The sequence below is a fragment of the Acomys russatus genome, chromosome 4 (genome assembly GCF_903995435.1).
Source record: "Acomys russatus chromosome 4, mAcoRus1.1, whole genome shotgun sequence".
Taxonomy (NCBI): domain Eukaryota; kingdom Metazoa; phylum Chordata; class Mammalia; order Rodentia; family Muridae; genus Acomys; species Acomys russatus.
This window is the reverse complement of record NC_067140.1, coordinates 2439322-2455726: the sequence shown is the minus strand read 5'-3', so window position 1 is coordinate 2455726 and position 16405 is coordinate 2439322. Positions and strand designations below refer to the sequence as shown.

The 16405-nt window shown below is 51.2% G+C and overlaps 2 protein-coding genes across 3 annotated transcripts in view; one reads left to right on the top strand and one right to left on the bottom strand.

Moving 5' to 3' along the window:
* Snph (syntaphilin) overlaps nt 1-16405 on the bottom strand; it is a 714025-nt gene that overhangs the window by 258444 nt on the left and 439176 nt on the right. The gene's annotated exons all lie outside the window — the stretch shown is intronic.
* Nucleotides 1-16405, top strand: part of Rspo4 (R-spondin 4) — a 31200-nt gene that overhangs the window by 10259 nt on the left and 4536 nt on the right. The window contains exons 2-3 of one of the 2 annotated variants that reach the window (XM_051143516.1): nt 15026-15211; nt 15842-15982. In XM_051143516.1, the coding sequence (XP_050999473.1) occupies nt 15026-15211; nt 15842-15982 (327 nt within the window). Of the gene's footprint in view, nt 1-15022; nt 15212-15841; nt 15983-16405 lie in introns of both variants that reach the window. The other variant, XM_051143515.1, reaches the window with a different exon arrangement.

Below are 16405 nucleotides of genomic sequence, written 5' to 3'. Positions count from 1 at the left end.
GAGGAGGTGTGCCGTGGGACCAGGCTTGGGGGTTTCCGAAAGCCCACGCTATTCCCAATTAGTTCTCTCTCTGCCTCATGCTATGGATGAAGATACAGGTTCTTGGCTGCTGCTCCTGTGCTATGCTTGCCTGCCGTCATGGCCATGGATTCAACCCTCTGGAACCATAGACCACAAATTAAATGCTTGTTTTTGTTTTTTAAGCTGCCTTGGGCGTGGCGTTTTTGTCATAGCAATTGAAAAGTAACTAAGACACTACTTAACCTTGGGGTCACAAACAAGGCCACATACAGTGTAACTGTTTGTAAATAGTCCTGTTGCACTGTGTGTGGGATAACAATAAGAAAAGGTTCCTGTGTGTTCTGTTCGTGGGTATTTTTTTCTTAGAATTTTCAGCGCAGGAACTGGACAGGTCAACTACAGTCAGTACCCCGTAGACGTCTGTATGTGGCTGGATATGCACTCACTGAGGTCGGGCAGCTGCATAGTGGGGAGCTGGGATCTGAGCGCAGGTTGGTTGAACCACAACCCTTTATTTGTACTTCTGCCTTCCGTGTCTCACCACTGAGCCAGCCTGACTAGGAGCGTCATCTCTAGGACCGAGTGACAGTTAGGGATAGGTTACTTGGAGCGGCAGAGCCCCATCCTTTGCCAGCCTCCCCCCCCCCCCAGGCTGCAGCAATGGCTATAGCATACTCAGGATGTGCTTTCATCCAGACGGGGAGGAAAAGGTAGCTGGAGCCGAGACAAAGAGCCAGAGGCTCACATTCAGATCCAAGGGTCTCAGCCCTGGACTCCAGGGACTCACTGTGCGCCTCTAAAAAGTTCCTGTCCTTCACTGGGGACACTGGAATGCCCTCGGTAAAATGTCATGGCCTGCCATGTCAAAGACAGCAGGACCTGCCTCCCTGCACAGAATGGCAGATGCTGCTGTCATTTTCAGCTTGCCTATCCAGTAGGTCACAGTAATATTTTGTCTGACTTTTTAAAAAACTTGTATGTGGAGCCCATGGTGGGAGAAGTTGTTCACAATGGAGACACTGAAGAGAAAGATGGGGAGCCAAGCATGTACCCCGGCAACCTGGGACCCTGCCCCCAAAAGGCTCTCCCGCCTCTTATTAGGGGCCCTGGTCTTTAATACCCATATACTTTCAGTATTCTTCCTCTCGCGTTCACCCACCTGGATCTCACCAAGAAGGCAAGTGAGCCCCCAGGGAGCTGCTTGGCCCCACCTCCTCCACAGCACTAGGAGTAAAAGAAAAAAAAAAAAAAAAAACATGCCACACATGTGACTTAAAAAAAAAAAAACATACATTCTGCAGGTTCTCGTGTGTGTGTGTGTGTGTGTGTGTGTGTGTGTGTGTGTGTGTGTGTGTGTGTCTCCACCAATTGAGCCATCTTTGCAGCCTTTCTTCTCATTTTAATCAGTGACAAAGAGCCACTTTTCCTATGCGAACTAACCTGTTGGTCTTTCTTCTTTGAGATGCATCTCTTTGCTCCCCCTTGGGTTGTTTTCTTTTTCTTTATTGATGTATAAAAGTCATTTGTGGCTGGGCAGTAGTGGCACATGCCTTTAGTCCTAGCACTTGGGAGGCAGAGGCAGGGGGATTTCTGAGTTTGAGGTCAGCCTGCAAGTTCCAGGACAGCCAAGGCTACACAGAGAAACCCTGTCTTGAAAAGCAACAACAAGTTGTAAGTTGTTTGTATGTAACAGATGGCTATCCGTGGCCTGCTTTGTAACTGGCTTAATAATCAGGCTGAACATGCAATAGGCAATTACACTATTTCTCTCTCTAATTCAATTTAACTCTAAAACCCAACCCTTAGTAAGTGAGCTGTTGTCAAAACTATCTGGCAATTTCTTGTTTTGTTTTATTTTTTGTATTTTCTGTTTTTCGAGACATGTTTTCTCTGTGTAGCCCTGGCTGTCCAGGACTCAATTTGTAGACCAGGCTGGCCTCGAACTCACAGCGATCCACCTGCCTCTGCCTTCCTGAGTGCTGGGCTTACAGGTGCCAACACTCCCAGGGGCTCAGTGCTGAAATGTTAAAGTGTGGGTCTGATTCAGAGGTCAGATGTCAACCTCCAGCACTCCTCCACACCTGTTCATCCTCCTTGTCACAGCCAGGTCTCTTCCCTATGGGGACATAGCTGTGTCCGGCTCTGCTGTCCCAGCTGCTCCTCCTTGGCGGGGGGCAGGGGGTCGCAGGAGGAGCAGGTCTGTAACCACAGGTAAATACCTGAGATAATTGGCTTACAGCTGGAGAGTGTTGCTAAGTTCACAGTTCTGTAGGTTCCAATCCTCATTGGGCAGCTCTGTTGCTTTAGGCCCCTGGTGGGATATGTGGCAGCTGTGGTAGAGAGGTGAGGAGACTGTTCGCCTTACAGGGGAGAAGCTGAAGGGAAAGATGAAGAGGCCAAGCGTGTGCCCCAGCAACTTGAGGGCCTTCATTAGGTCTTACCGCCAAAAGGCTCCCTCACCTCTCACTAGGGGACCAGGTCTTTCATATACAGGTCTTTGGCGATTATGTCCCAACTGTGGCATTGCCTGTGTATTGTGGGCGGAAAGAGTAGTGACTGAATTGGCTGCTGCTGTCACCTGACTCAGGACCTATCCCAGCGTAGTGAGGAGGAGCTGCGCCTGCACACCTGTGCTGCATGGGTGGCAGGCACCCCACTGTGGGACCCTGAAGCCTTGCATCCCCCCAGGTAGGAACCTTCCTCTTAAATCAATCTCAGTCACCTCCCTTGGCATCCCTACACTAGGATGATAAATTGAACACTATGGCTGTTCCACCTGCCCCACCCCCTCCTCCTCCTCTCGAGTTCGCTCATCCTCCGTGGATCGAGGTAGACAACAAATGTGAGTTTCACTGGGGTGTGGGGTTCCAGTCTCCCCATCTTTCAGGCCTCTCCAAACCAGAAGTCCATGTGGGGTGTGCGTGCGGGAGCAGGGAACGTGTCTGCTGGCCTGGTCACCACCGGGCCACTGTCCAGTGCTCTGCAGACAAGCACCAAAAGGCTGGAGAGACGCGAGGGAGGGGATGAACGGTGGCAAAGACAGCTGATCCCTCTCAGAGAGCCCAGGAGTGGGTGGACCCCAATTCTAGACCCCTGGTTGAGAGTGAGGGGAGAACACAGGATGTGCTCCCCCCCCCCCTTTTAGAGGAACAAAGTTATCAGCAAGTATATACAGAGCACACACATGCAGCAGGCACAGTGCGGGGTACGGGAGGGCCACTGATAACAAGGTGGAGTCTGGCAGATGCTTACATTTCTAGTCTAGTCTAGTACTGTTTCATGCCGGGTGAGGTGGCGCACGCCTTTAATCCCAGCACTCGGGAAGCAGAGGCAAGCGAATCGCTGTGAGTTCGAGGCCAGCCTGGTCTACAAAGTGAGTCCAGGACAGCCAAGGCTACACAGAGAAACCCTGTCTCGAAAAAAAACTAAAAAACAAAACAAAACAAAACAAAAAACATTTCTAGTCTAGTACTGTTTCATGTAGCTCTCTCAAACGCCCCTACAGATGTAGTTTGCCTCTACTTTTGTTTAGTAAATCCAGTATGAGGGAGAGGCTTTGTTTCTGGTTTTTACCCTTGCTTTCCTATACTCTAGAAAGAGCTTGCCATGAAGTAGGTGTTCAGAAAATACTGGATGGACAAACAGCTGGATGGACACATGCGTGGATGAGTGGATGGATGGGCAGATGGGATGGATGGATGGAAGGGTAAATGGAAGGACAGTAGCCATGAGTTAGATAGATGGATGGGCAGGTGGGTGGATGGAGAGATGGATGGATGAGTGAACCTTGATCCGTAGTATCACAGTTCCCCCATCAGGCAGGGACTTGCCTGAGGACACACAGCTCTAGACAAGAGGCCACACCATGGCGGCTTCTTCTTCTCCTCCTCCTCCTTCTTTTTTGAAGTGTATTTTTTAAATATATTTTATTAATTTATTCATATTACATCTCAATTGTTACCCCATCCCTTGTATCCTCCCATTCCTCTCATTTTCCCCTTACTCCCCTCCCCTATGACTGTGACTGAGGGGGACCTCCTCCCCCTGGATATGCTCATAGGATATCAAGTCTCTTCTTGGTAGCCTGCTATCCTTCCTCTGAGTGCCACCAGGCCTCCCCATCCAGGGAACATGGTCATATATAGGGCACTAGAGTTCGTGTGAAAGTCAGACCCCACTCTCCACTCAACTGTGGAGAAAGTCCTGTCCATTGGCTAGATCTATGTAGGGGTTCGAAGTTTACTGCACGTATTGTTCTTGGCTGGTGCCATAGTTTGAGCAGGACCCCCGAGCCCAGATCTGCCCATCAGTCTTCTAAATCTAGGATTTGAGAGGAGGAGGGAACCCATCAGTAGAAGTCAGATAAAAAATTAGGTTCTAAATATGCTCCCTGGAGCCGGTGTAGTGGAGATCCAAAGTGAACTCCCAACTCTGACATCCTCTGCGATCTCCTGAGTCCCCGTGGACAGGGTCCACCCTTGGATCTGCCTGGGGCCTGGCCCCACCCGTTTCCCTGCCACGCACTGGCATTGGGGCCAGGGTCCCTCGGTACTGGAAGTGGGTACTCCAAAGCTGCCTTCTACTTCATGGGGGGAGGGGTGGTAAGGTTGAAGCCATGTGGGGGTCTGCATTCTCAGCACTTAAAATAACAGTGGCCTCCAATTACTAAGACTTCCTGGCTGTACACTTGCTCACAATCAGAATCTGTGTAGCCCACTGCAACTTATTTTCCTATGTGCCTTCGCTCCCTTGTCTGTGAGTTAGTAAAACCCACTTCCGAGGGTTACGTGTATATAGCTGTCTCGCTGCCAGCCATCTGCCAGGAGTTCTGAGAATACCACATAGGCCTTCACACTGGACCTTACATCTGAGGACAGTGGTTCCTATTTTACAGGAAGGGAAACTGAGAATTGGGGAGGCTCATCTGGGCTAGAATGCAGGCCATCTGCCTCCGTAGCCTCTGTTCCTGGCTACCCTAACCTGCCCTCTTCTGCTCCTGCAATCAACCCAGTCAGATTTCAAGGGTGCCCAACCTCTGGGCTGCTCCAGAGACAGACTAAGGGAACAGAAGTGCTTGGTGTGAGGTCCTCCCCATATCCATCCTGGCCTCTGCATTTCACAGTCCTGAAAGGCCAAGGGAATGAAACCCCCAGAGTGGGCATCTGCAGGGCTCTGGTCCCTGCATTGCTGAGCTCCATATACAAGTTGCTGCACCCTGAGTGGGTGTGCAGGTGAACATGTGTGCCTGTGTATGTGGAGGGCATAGGTCAATCTCATGTCATTCCTCAAGAACCATCCATCTTGCCAGGTGGTGGTGCTACACGCCTTTAATCCCAGCACTCGGGAGGCAGAGGCAGGTGGAGCTCTGTGAGTTCCAGGCCAGCCTGGTCTACAGAGAGAGTTCCAGGACAGCCAGAGCTGCACAAAGGAACCCTGTTTCAAAATTTAAAAAAAAAAAAAAAAAAAGAATCATCCATCTTTTCTATGAGGGTCTCTCATAGAATCTAGAAATCTCTAGTTAGGTTAGGCCAGTTGCCCAGCACGCTCCAGTGATCCTCCTGTTTCCACCTGTCAGCACTAGTATTACAAGATTGCACCATTTCCTGCTTTTTATCTAGGTTCTAGGATTGACCCGAGTCTCCATGCTTATGTCCCAGGCACTTTACTGACCAAGCCGTCTTCATGGTCCATTTTTCCAGTTTCTTCTTCCACAGTTTTACATATTTGACACACGGGCCAGTTGATTCTCCAGCAGTTTCCCATCGGGACAGCTCTGTAGTGATTCTATACTGGCAGCTATCAGAAGGCTGAGCTGTGGGGAGACACTGTGGGAGGAGCCAGCTGGTGGCTCCCGTATTACTCAGGTCACGCCAGCAAGGCCCCGAGGAGTCCTGACTCTACCTCGATGGTTCTGAAAATCACCAGGGCTATTCTGTGCTGCAAGCCTCCCACTAGGGACACCAATCTTAACTTCTGTTGAGTAGCTAACAGGAGAGAATTCAGCTGGTGGTCCAAAGTGGATGCTGCAGAGATGGGAGAAGAAATTTGATTTGGTGGTAGGAGAGAGGCTGGGGACAACCAGCCTGTTCTGGTTTGACCTGCACTCTACCAGAGGGCCCAGCAGGGGGCACCATTGAGCAAAGGCCCAAAAGGCTTCTTCCTGCTGCACCCAGGAACACCTCAGCCTGTTCCAGATGGTCACAGATGTCAGTATACACCAACAGAGAACTAGGAGCACACAGGGACCCAACCAATCCTTTTCTCTCCTGTCATATGAGGCATGGGAGGTACTGTCCACAACTGAGGTCCTTCATGTAGTGATCCCAAGCTCTGTCCTCAGATTTCAAAAGCCTTACTGACCTGCCCCCATGGCTGCTGGGAAGGACAAAAGGACCATTAGAAAGGCAGAGGTTGGGACAGGCCTGAGGCACCCAGCACTGCCGCTGCCCTCATTTTGCCAGGCTTTCTACCTCTGTTAAGGTCAGGCGCACCCTGGAGAAGACAGTGGCTGTAGCATGCCACAAGAAAGCTTCTCAAGACCTTGGTGAGGGGGTCTGTGGCCCTAACTAAGTGGAGGCTTAAAGGAGCAGAGGATGACATGACATCAAGGTTAAGCTTTTGGATTGTGTAAGATGTGTAACCTCTAGGTGTCCTGTCCTGGTGGTGGTCTAGAAGGTTCTAAGCCTGAACTCTCCAGGAGCCTCCAAGCCGGGAGCTATCTCCAGAGTCTGGATGGTGCAATCTGCCCCCCAGGCAGGAATGTGCTGGCCCTGGGAGCCAGCCTCCAGCGGTGGCAACTGCCTCCCATATGTGGCAGTCAAAGCGGGCAGGCGGGCGCCCAGATGGTGTTCATTTTCCTTGGCCATCTGTGACGTGCATCCTTCATTGCCAGGATGATATCTGAGATGTGTGGGCTAGCCCTCTCTTTGCAGCTCCACTTTTGGGCTTCTGGATCCTTCCCAAGGACAGAACAGATACCAGGCCCTGCCCTAGCCCTCTTTAGACGTACCTATCTTGGAGCAGGGACCATGATCTTTCTCTGCCTGCCTCCCTCCCCCACCTTCTCACCCTGGGAGTCCCGAGGACGGCTGTATTAAATCTGTAGTCCACCCATGACAAACCATGTTCTCATGCAAGGCATACTTCCCTGGGTACACCCCAGTTATGAAGAAACTCTGCCCCAAAAAATGTTGGCATTGAAATAAACAGCTCAGCGATGATTGTCAGAATTAGAGCCACAGACTGGTGAAGGCAGGGCAGGTGGTAAAGGTCACAGTTGGAAAGCCATGTCACTGAGACCCTCTCTGTTTTTTCTTTTCTTTTCTTTCCTTTTTTTTTTTTTACTTTTTAATTGGTTCTTTGTGAATCTCACATCATGCACCCCATTCCTAATCATCTCCTCCTTCCCTCATACAACCAACACCCCAATAGAGAAAGAAACTCTCCTTGTGGAAGCTGTAGTGTATCATAGCCTGTCCCATTGTCTACCCTTTTGTCTACACTTCTTTGCTTGCAAATGTTCGTTGCAATGACTCGTTGGTCTGACCTCTGGCTTCTTCTACTCTATCAATACTGGAACCTCACTGGGACTCCTCTTGTTGCCCTGTGTCGTAGAGATCCTATAGTTTTGGATCTGTAGGACCAACCCCTTCATGCACTCCAGCAGTTCATCAATGGGGGAGATGTTGGGGTGGGCCAATTCAAAGCCCTGGATCTGGGCCTGAGAGTTATCTGAGCTGGTCAGTCCATCAGCTCTCCTGCTTGCACGCTCTCGGAGCTGGCTCACCAGCAGCAGACACCCTACCACCACCAGCGCCAACACTACCCTGCTGCCCCGGTCAGTTGCAGGGCTCACTCTCCTGAGTATTGTAGCTGCAGCCAATGAGGGGCATGGCCAGCTCTCCCACTTTCATGACCCCCTAGGCCAGCTCTCCTGCCTGCCAGAAATGGTGAAGGATGAGAGAGGGCGGAGGGCATCTCTCCCTTGTCCAAGCCACACAGCCACCACTCATCAGACAAGATGCAGAGCTACGCTCTCCCACATTCATGCCTTGAGGCCAGCTCACTGAGACTCTTATCTGTCAGTCCTACCCAGCAACTCCATGCATATCTGTAAGCTAAACTCACAAGATTCCTTCTTTACAGTTGGGATGCTGGCACACAGGTAAAGGGGGGAGGGGCAGAGCTTTAAACTTTCAGAGTCTAGCCTTGAACCTGCTCTCCACTAGTAGATTTTAAAGTGTGGCTTCAAGGCTACAAGGAAGGACCTATAAGCTATGTGGGTTCCAGATCCCACTGGAAGCATTCCACCAGCCCTCAGGGGAATCTGTGTACACCCAAGTGGGATGGCTCGTGCTTGGCCCGGTGTGGTGGCCCACACCTTTTGTTCCACATACTTGGAAGACTGGAAGAGGGTTCCCAAGAGTTCAAGGTCAGCCTGAGCAACGCAGAAAAATCCCTTGTCTTAAAATCAAAATTAATGAAAGACCCTCTGCTCCCCATTGTCTCTGAGGGGTCAGTGAGTGTGGCTATATCCCCAAGCACACTGAGACCTGGGGCTTCCCTCATTCTTGGTGCCAGGATGGGCATAGGAACTTGAGGGTCTGCACATGGTATCAGGCAGCACCACTGTGGGCAGCAACCCCAGCTACTGCCACCGTGAGAATGCAACCAAGACTGGCAGATACTTGGTTTTTTCCAGAAGTCGAAATTCCAGCTTTTTATGTGAAATCTCTTGACTTTATAAATGCTGGCCATCTGTCTGAATTACTCTTTAAAAATAAAAAAAAAAATGTGGGGCTGTAGACTTGGCCTGGGTACCAAGGGCATTTTAATGCCAGGCACACTGTGTGCTGCTGAGATGATCCCTTCTGGGACAGAATGTTGTTGTTGGGGGTCCCGGGTGTTCATATGAGTCCCATGAGCCCCTGGGGCAAAGGTAGCTGTGTTGTATGTTGATATGGCAGTGACCTTAAATCCACTCAGTTTTCAAATGGAAAAAAACAGTTGCCCCCTATTTGGGGAGCCATTAATTCCTGTTATATGAGGTGTTGAGGCCCAATCTCAGGACACCAATGACTCTGACCCTGAGATCTTTGTCATTTCTTGTCCCCAATGGAAAGAACAAAGCTGCCTTTCACCCAAGACCAAAGCCACCCGATAAGGTCTTCCCTCGGCGGCGGTGGCAGAAAGCACGTCCCCAGGCTTTGCCATCTACCTTCTAGTCTTTACCGTGTCCCTGCTCTCTTCATGGTGTGTCACAGTTCACTGTGGGTTGTGGCAGCATAGGGGCAGGATAGGCACTTCGGTGTGTGGATGAGCTATGTGTGGGGCAATCTGCCGGTGTGCTGATATGCCCCCTTTAAGGTTTCGTGTCTGAGAGTTGTTCCCTCAAGTCTTCAAGTGGGGAAACCAAGGCATCAGTGATGAAGGGATTTCTCTAAGATCGTTCACCAAGCAGAAGAGCCAGGACTTCCATCTGACCGCCTGCACACATCTTTAGATAGAGACAGAAGTGACACCATCCTCTTCCAACCTGGTAACCATGGCTGCAGTTTCTCAGATGCTGGCTATGTCCTGGGCTCTGAGCCTCCGCTGTTTCCCCTCCTTGTGGCAGTCCTGCAAGTTAAGCACCATCATGCCGTTTTATACATAGAAAAGCTGGGGCTCAGGGTGCTAACAGGCCTTGCCCAGGTCCACACAGTGCCTCCCCAAGCATGTAGCGATTGGATGTCTAGCATCCGCCCCCCAACAACAACAACAATAACAATCTCAAAATGTCCAGCAAGTGTTTATTGAATGAGTGGCTGGATGGCTCAGCACTGAGTTTCTGTATGCATCCAGAATTATAAACCAGACTCACCTTGTAAACTGTCAAGCCTAAAGTGGTTATCACGCTCGCTCTGTAAAGCGGACTTTTCAGTTCTGGGGCATTCTCCAGGCACTGGAAGAAGGACAGGCGACTCAGATGTCATTCGGCCCTCTTCAGCCACTGGCACAAAGTGGAGCCATACCTGTGGGCCCAACTGGTATTTCTACTGGAGGAAGCTGGTCTCAATTGTGAGAGACAGTTGTTCAGGAGAAACACATGGGGCGTCGACTGTGATGCTCCAAGAGAGCTCACAAGGTTGCAATTAGAGCCCAAATGTGCTCATTTATAAGCTTGAGTCTGATCTGGGGTAGGGGCGGGGTTCAGGCCGGGATCCACCTGACATGGAGAGAGACCTAGGGCTTCCTTGGAGTGCCATGGAGGGCAGTGGAGTGGGCAGAGCTGCAGGCCCCTCTGTCCTACAGAAGCATAGCTGCCCACCAAGGTCTGTTTCCTATCTAGCGAGCTAGGTCTTTTCTGATTGCAGGCTGACAGCAGAACATTAGCTGAGTGGAAAGTGCCGTTCTGGGGAGCCATGCGGAAGCCAAGCCGTGGGAGGGCTGGAAAGCCCTCAGAAGCTCTGCTGCCTTTTGGAGCTAGTGAGGTTCCTGGCTGCCGCTTCTCTCTCTCCATCTCATTTGTTTATTTCTTTTTCTCCCTCTGCTTCTGTATTAGTCAGAAATCATTAGGTTACAAGTGACTGAAAAGCTAACTAAGACGTGGCTTGAGAGATGAGGACAGTGTACAGGGCCTCTGGGCAGACCAGGTGGGGTGGAACTCAGATGTAGAGCCTGTGTGTTCTTCCTTCTTAGAAGGGTCTTGGCTTACGCAGCATTCGCCAGCCTCCACCATGCACAGCTTTGCAGGTCCAAAGAACAAAAAAGAAAACATGCATGGAATATCACAACACTACACCACACAATACACATACCACACACCACACATATCCCACACACCACACACACACACACACACACACACACACACACATCACAAACCCCACATACCACACACACTCCATATACGACACCACACACACACACACACACACACACACACACACACACACATACACACACACCTCCACTTTTGTGGTGTCTGCCACTCCTGCAATGTTGAGTCCCGTGGAAGCAGAGCCAAGCTGTTCAGCCTGCGCGCCATCTCCCCCTGCCTGTCACGGACAAGCCCTGCACTAGCACTCCAGGAAAACAGCGTGAGGTCTCTGCCTCCAGATTCGGTATTGCCCTGGGCATGTCATTTTTCCTCCCAAGCGTGGGTTTCTTCAGCTTCAAGATGGCAACACACGGACACGCGTGCGCACGCGCGCACACACACACACACACACACACACACACACACACACACACACGGGCATCTCAATCCACAAATTCACCTTACAGGGAAAACTCGCCTTGACCTCCAGTGACAGAATGTAACTTGCAGTTTGCCCACGTTTCCTCGGGATCACTTTGAGTCATTTGAGGCTTCCTTCATCACTGGGGTGGCATCTGGCTCCACAGGCTGCCTTAGTGCATACACAGCGGGAGCATCGTCAGTGCCACCAGCACCATTATGCTGACCTGTGTGGCACCATAAGCTTTGGTGCATTGGGGAGGCCGGCAACTTAAACAAGGTGTGTGATGTTTTCTCCTCCTCCCGTTATAGCCCCGGGTTCGTGTAGCCAGTGTGCTGGTGCCTTTCTCAAGACCCTTCAGCTGCAGGGAGCAGCCAAGGCTCCTGCCGTAGACACTGCAACCCTAATAAAGGAAGACAGAGGAGAAAAGAGCAATATGGGTCCTTCCTGGGCTTGGCCCATGACACACCCACACCCATCTCACTGGTCAGACATCTGACCACTTAACAGTGCAAGGGGACCTACCTGGGCAATGACCTTTTTTAGACAAATCCTGCTAAAAATCAGGGGTCCCTTCCTGAGGACAAGGAGAGTGAATGGGGGGGGGCGTGGCGGTGACTAGCACAGAGCTTGAGGGTGGGTCTCCACCTCTCCCAAACCCTTCCACCTTCCCTACCTATTACCTAAACTTGATGGCAGAATGGGGCTTGGGGAGGGGATCTGGAAGAAATGGGGAATAAAGAATATATGCCTATGAGACTAGAGAGACGGCTCCGTGGTTAAGATCACTGGCCGTGTGGCAGGCTCACAGCTGTCTGTGAACTCGTCTCAGGAACCTCAGTGGGCACCAGGCATGCATGTGGTGCATGAGCATACATGCAGACAAAACATGCATACACACAAAATAATATAGTAATTTTTAAAATATAGCCCTCCCCCTACTCTGGTGCACCAGAGAAGCTAAATTCTTTTTTTTTTTTTTTTTTTAATGGATTTTTATTGCAAACTGTTTCAAGTTTGTACTAAAAATTAAAAACTAATATAATAAACATTCTGGTGTGTATATGTATGTTTGTGTTATGTGCACCTGTGTGGATGAGCATGTGGGAGCCAGAAGTCAACACTGAATGCCTTTTTCAGTCACTCTCTACCTTGCCTGCCTGTCTGTCTATCAGAGTCTCTTGCTGAACCCAGAGTTCTCTTAATTTGGCTAGACTGGCTGGCTAGCAAACTCCAGGGAATCCCCCTGTCTCTACCTCCCTGGCACTGAGATTACAGGCATACTCTACACTGTCGGGCTTTTTGTACGGGTCTAGAGTCAAAACTCGTGCTTTCACGGCTGGCACTTTGCTGACTGAGCCATCTTCCCACCCGCCCACCCTCATCTGCCATTTAGGCTGAATCTCCCCCTGTCCACATTCGCCTCAAAAAAATATTTTTTTTAAGATTTATTTATTTATTATGTATATAATGTTCTGCCTGCATGTAACACCTGCGGCCAGAAGAGGGCACCAGATCTCATTATAGATGGCTGTGAGCCACCATGTGATTGCTGGGAATTGAACTCAGGACCTCTGGAAGAGCAGCCTGTGCTCTTAACCTCTGAGCCATCTCTCCAGCCCCATTCACCTCAAATTTTAGGAAGCTAAATATGATAAATTAAATATGAAAGGGGTTTGTCTTCCTTCCCAACCCCTCTCCCACCTCTGCCCCAGATGTACCCCATCCTGAATTAAGCGTGCTTTCGCCCCGATCCATCTCTCGTTCCTCAGACACCTCATGCATAGGCAATGCTACAAATCGTGGTTCTGCTGTTGAACTTGATACAGATGGTGCCTGGTGCGTGACTCATCCCACAGCGTGCTCTTTCTTCTCCGCGTTGGCCTCGAGCTATATCCACAATGACAGCTGGCTCTGCCTCAGCCATTTGTCATGGCCGCACTGTGTGTGTGGTACAGCTGTGGCATGTGACTCCACCACCGCGTATTTACCTTTTCTCCCCACTGTGGGTTCTCTTTTGTGACTGTGTGCTATTAAAGCCATGCTGCAGTAAACATCAGGGTCTCTTGGCACAGACAGGCAAGGCTCTCTTGGCCTCGTGGAGCCCCAAGGGAGGTCGACTGACAGGCACTGACAGACAGGTCACCTGGTAGGAAAGCAGATCCCTGAGCCCCTGACCTAGACCTCCTGTTCTGACGTAAATCTGAAATGAGTCTCACAGCTTGGTGTTTTGAACGCTGTCCCAAAGCAGGAGAAACTATTTTGTGAGGCTTCGGACCTGTTGCAGGTGGGGCCTGCCTGATGGAAGTCTGTCACTAAAGGTAGCCTTTGAAGACTGCTTAGTCCAACTTCCTGTCCCGCTCTGCACTCCTGACCCACAGCGACGTGAACAGCCTCTTGCCACGTGCTCTCACGGCCACGAACTGCTCAGCTCCGCCCCTGTTCCTCTCTGCCTGGTACCTGGGGTGTGTCACAGGGTTACCTGTCTGCTCCAGTGTGACCCTGCTGCGAGGGCCACCCACATCAGTCTGCTCCTTGGGTGTAGGCAACAGAAGCGAGATGATGAGGTGGAAGGCTCTCTGGTTTCTAGGGTGGGAGATAGGAGAGAATGACAGAAACCGACCAAGTCTAAGCAGAAACCACAGATGTTCCCACGTGTCCCTCTCTGTGCACCAGGCATGGGATCTCATCCGAGCTTTGAGAGCTCTGTGCTCTGAGAGAAAGAAAGGGGGCCCCTGGTTTCTATTCTAGAGAGGACCTGGCACTTCACACACCAGATGAGCCTCAGTGGAGAAGATACACTAGTGGGAACTGAAGGACCGGGAGCTGGAGAGCTAAGAATGTCCTCTAATGGAGAGCCATGGGCTCGGGTGAGCCAGGGTGGGTAGCCAGGTCATTCAGCGTCTCAGCTTGATGAGGCATAAAACCAGAGCAGTTTCATGCCCTTCCGGGCAGCTTCCTTGTCTTTTCTTAGTGACCCCCTGCAAAAGCGAATTCTGCTTAGCGATTCTGACTCCTCCCCGCACCGCGTCCTGTTCCCAGTGGTCTACACTGCTCCCTCTCTTAACGGGCACATGCCTCTGCAAGGCTCTTCCATGGGTTCCCTGGCCGCAAGCTTCTCACGCTTGCCGTAAAGTCTGGTGTGCGTGCTTCCTGCCGCCCCATCCGTGCCTCTCTTCCAGGCCCCTTCTCTGCTCAGAGAGATACAAGAAAGGACTGGTGACAAGGCTGGGCCGTGAAGACTAGTACCCCATCTGATTTGGCAGAGATCTCCCTGCGAGCCTTGGCAGAGAGCATCCGACTCTACTCCAGAGCGTTGCTCACTTTCTCCCCATCTTGGCAGCATCCTTTCTTCTTCCTCCCCTTGACTTCCTGAACCTGATGGTGGCAGGAACCTTTGTGATGGTGACAATGGGGACTGTCATTTGCGCAACACACACACACACACACACACACACACACTCACACACACACACACACATGCTCGCATGCACACAAATACTGCTTTACTAAAGAATAAATGTGCTTATAATTAAAAAAAAAAAAAGGCTAGGGAACGGTGGCTGAGAAAAGTAGATGTTGGTTTCTCTCATATCAGCAGTCTATAAATGCCTACTTTTAGGTCCCATTGGCCAGATTTTAGTCACCTGATATCTAGTAGCCAGGGATATGCTTGGAAATGTGGCCTTCTGTTGTATCCGGCTAACAGCCCGACGGGTCCATCTAAGTAGCTCACGTGTGTGATTTGACTATCTCTCTCCCACCTGGTCTGGCTGCAGCAGGCACTGGTCTGGGGGGCAACTGCACAGGCTGTGTCCTATGTTCGGAGGAAAATGGCTGTTCCACGTGCCAGCAGAGGCTCTTCCTGTTCATCCGCCGGGAAGGTATCCGTCAGTATGGCAAGTGTGTGCACGACTGTCCCCTCGGCTTCTTTGGAGTCCGTGGCCAGGAGGCCAACAGGTGCAAGAGTACGTGTCTTTGCCCATGTTGCAGGCAACCTTGGTAGAGCATCCTTATACCCCGCCCCCCTCGCACGACATACCCTGCGAGGAAGCAGAGCCATGCCCAACCCCGAACTTGGTGATTCTAGCTGGCCCTGCAGCCCTAGGCCAGGTAGTCTCTCTTTCCTGATTCCATCAGCTCTCAGAGCACCAACAGGTCTCAGCACAAACAGAGCAGGGAACATTTACTTCTGTCTAGCTTCTGTATGGCCTCCAGCAGGTTACTCGCCTCCTCTGGGCCTAGCTCAAGGAGGAAAAGCAGTCCTGACCTTTCCTCTATTTTTCACTGTGACTTGGACAAGTTGTCATTAATCTCTGAGCCTTGTGGGTAAAGCGTGAGGGAGCCTCACTCCCAACCCAGATCTGCCCTGTGAGGGCTAGCGTATCGCTTCCCTTGCTCAACCTCAGCTGAGACAAGAAGGAAGGCCTCCTCATACGCAGCCCAGCTCAACAGTGGTCAAGTCTGGGCTGCTGACAAGATTATTCTAATCCCGGTGCTCTAGAGCTTGGGGCTGCACTGAGACCTTCCCAACTCAGGCAGAGCCGTGGGGCCCCGCCGCAGGCAGCTTACATGTGGTGTCCCTGGCTCTGTTGCAGAATGTGGGGCCACGTGTGAGAGCTGTTTCAGCCAGGACTTCTGTATCCGGTGCAAACGGCGTTTTCACCTCTACAAAGGGAAGTGCCTGCCCACCTGTCCACCAGGCACCTTGACCCACCAGAGTACACGGGAATGCCAGGGTGAGTGAGGCCCTGGCCACCTGCCCTGGCCTTGGGGAAAGGACAGAAGGCCTAAGGCCTGAAAACAGTCAATGAAATATTGTGGGGGTGATAAACGGCCTAGCCACCTGTTGGTACACAGAGAGTCTTCAGGGCTCGGGTGCCATGGTAACCATCATGGATACTGTACCACCAACTGTGGCGTTGCTCTTGTCTCAAGGGTGTTCTCACCAAAAAAAGCAGCGAGGAACAGTGTTATCCATAGCCGTGTCACACACTTCATGTGTGTCCCACACACACAGAGCCAGGCATGTGGCTATATGAGGAAAGGGCTTGCTGTGCAGGTTTGGATCCCCAGCACCCACATAAATGCCAGGCACAGTGTGTGCTCTCTGTGACCCCAGCAACAGGAGAGACAGGTGGATCCCTAGGAGAGGCTGAGCT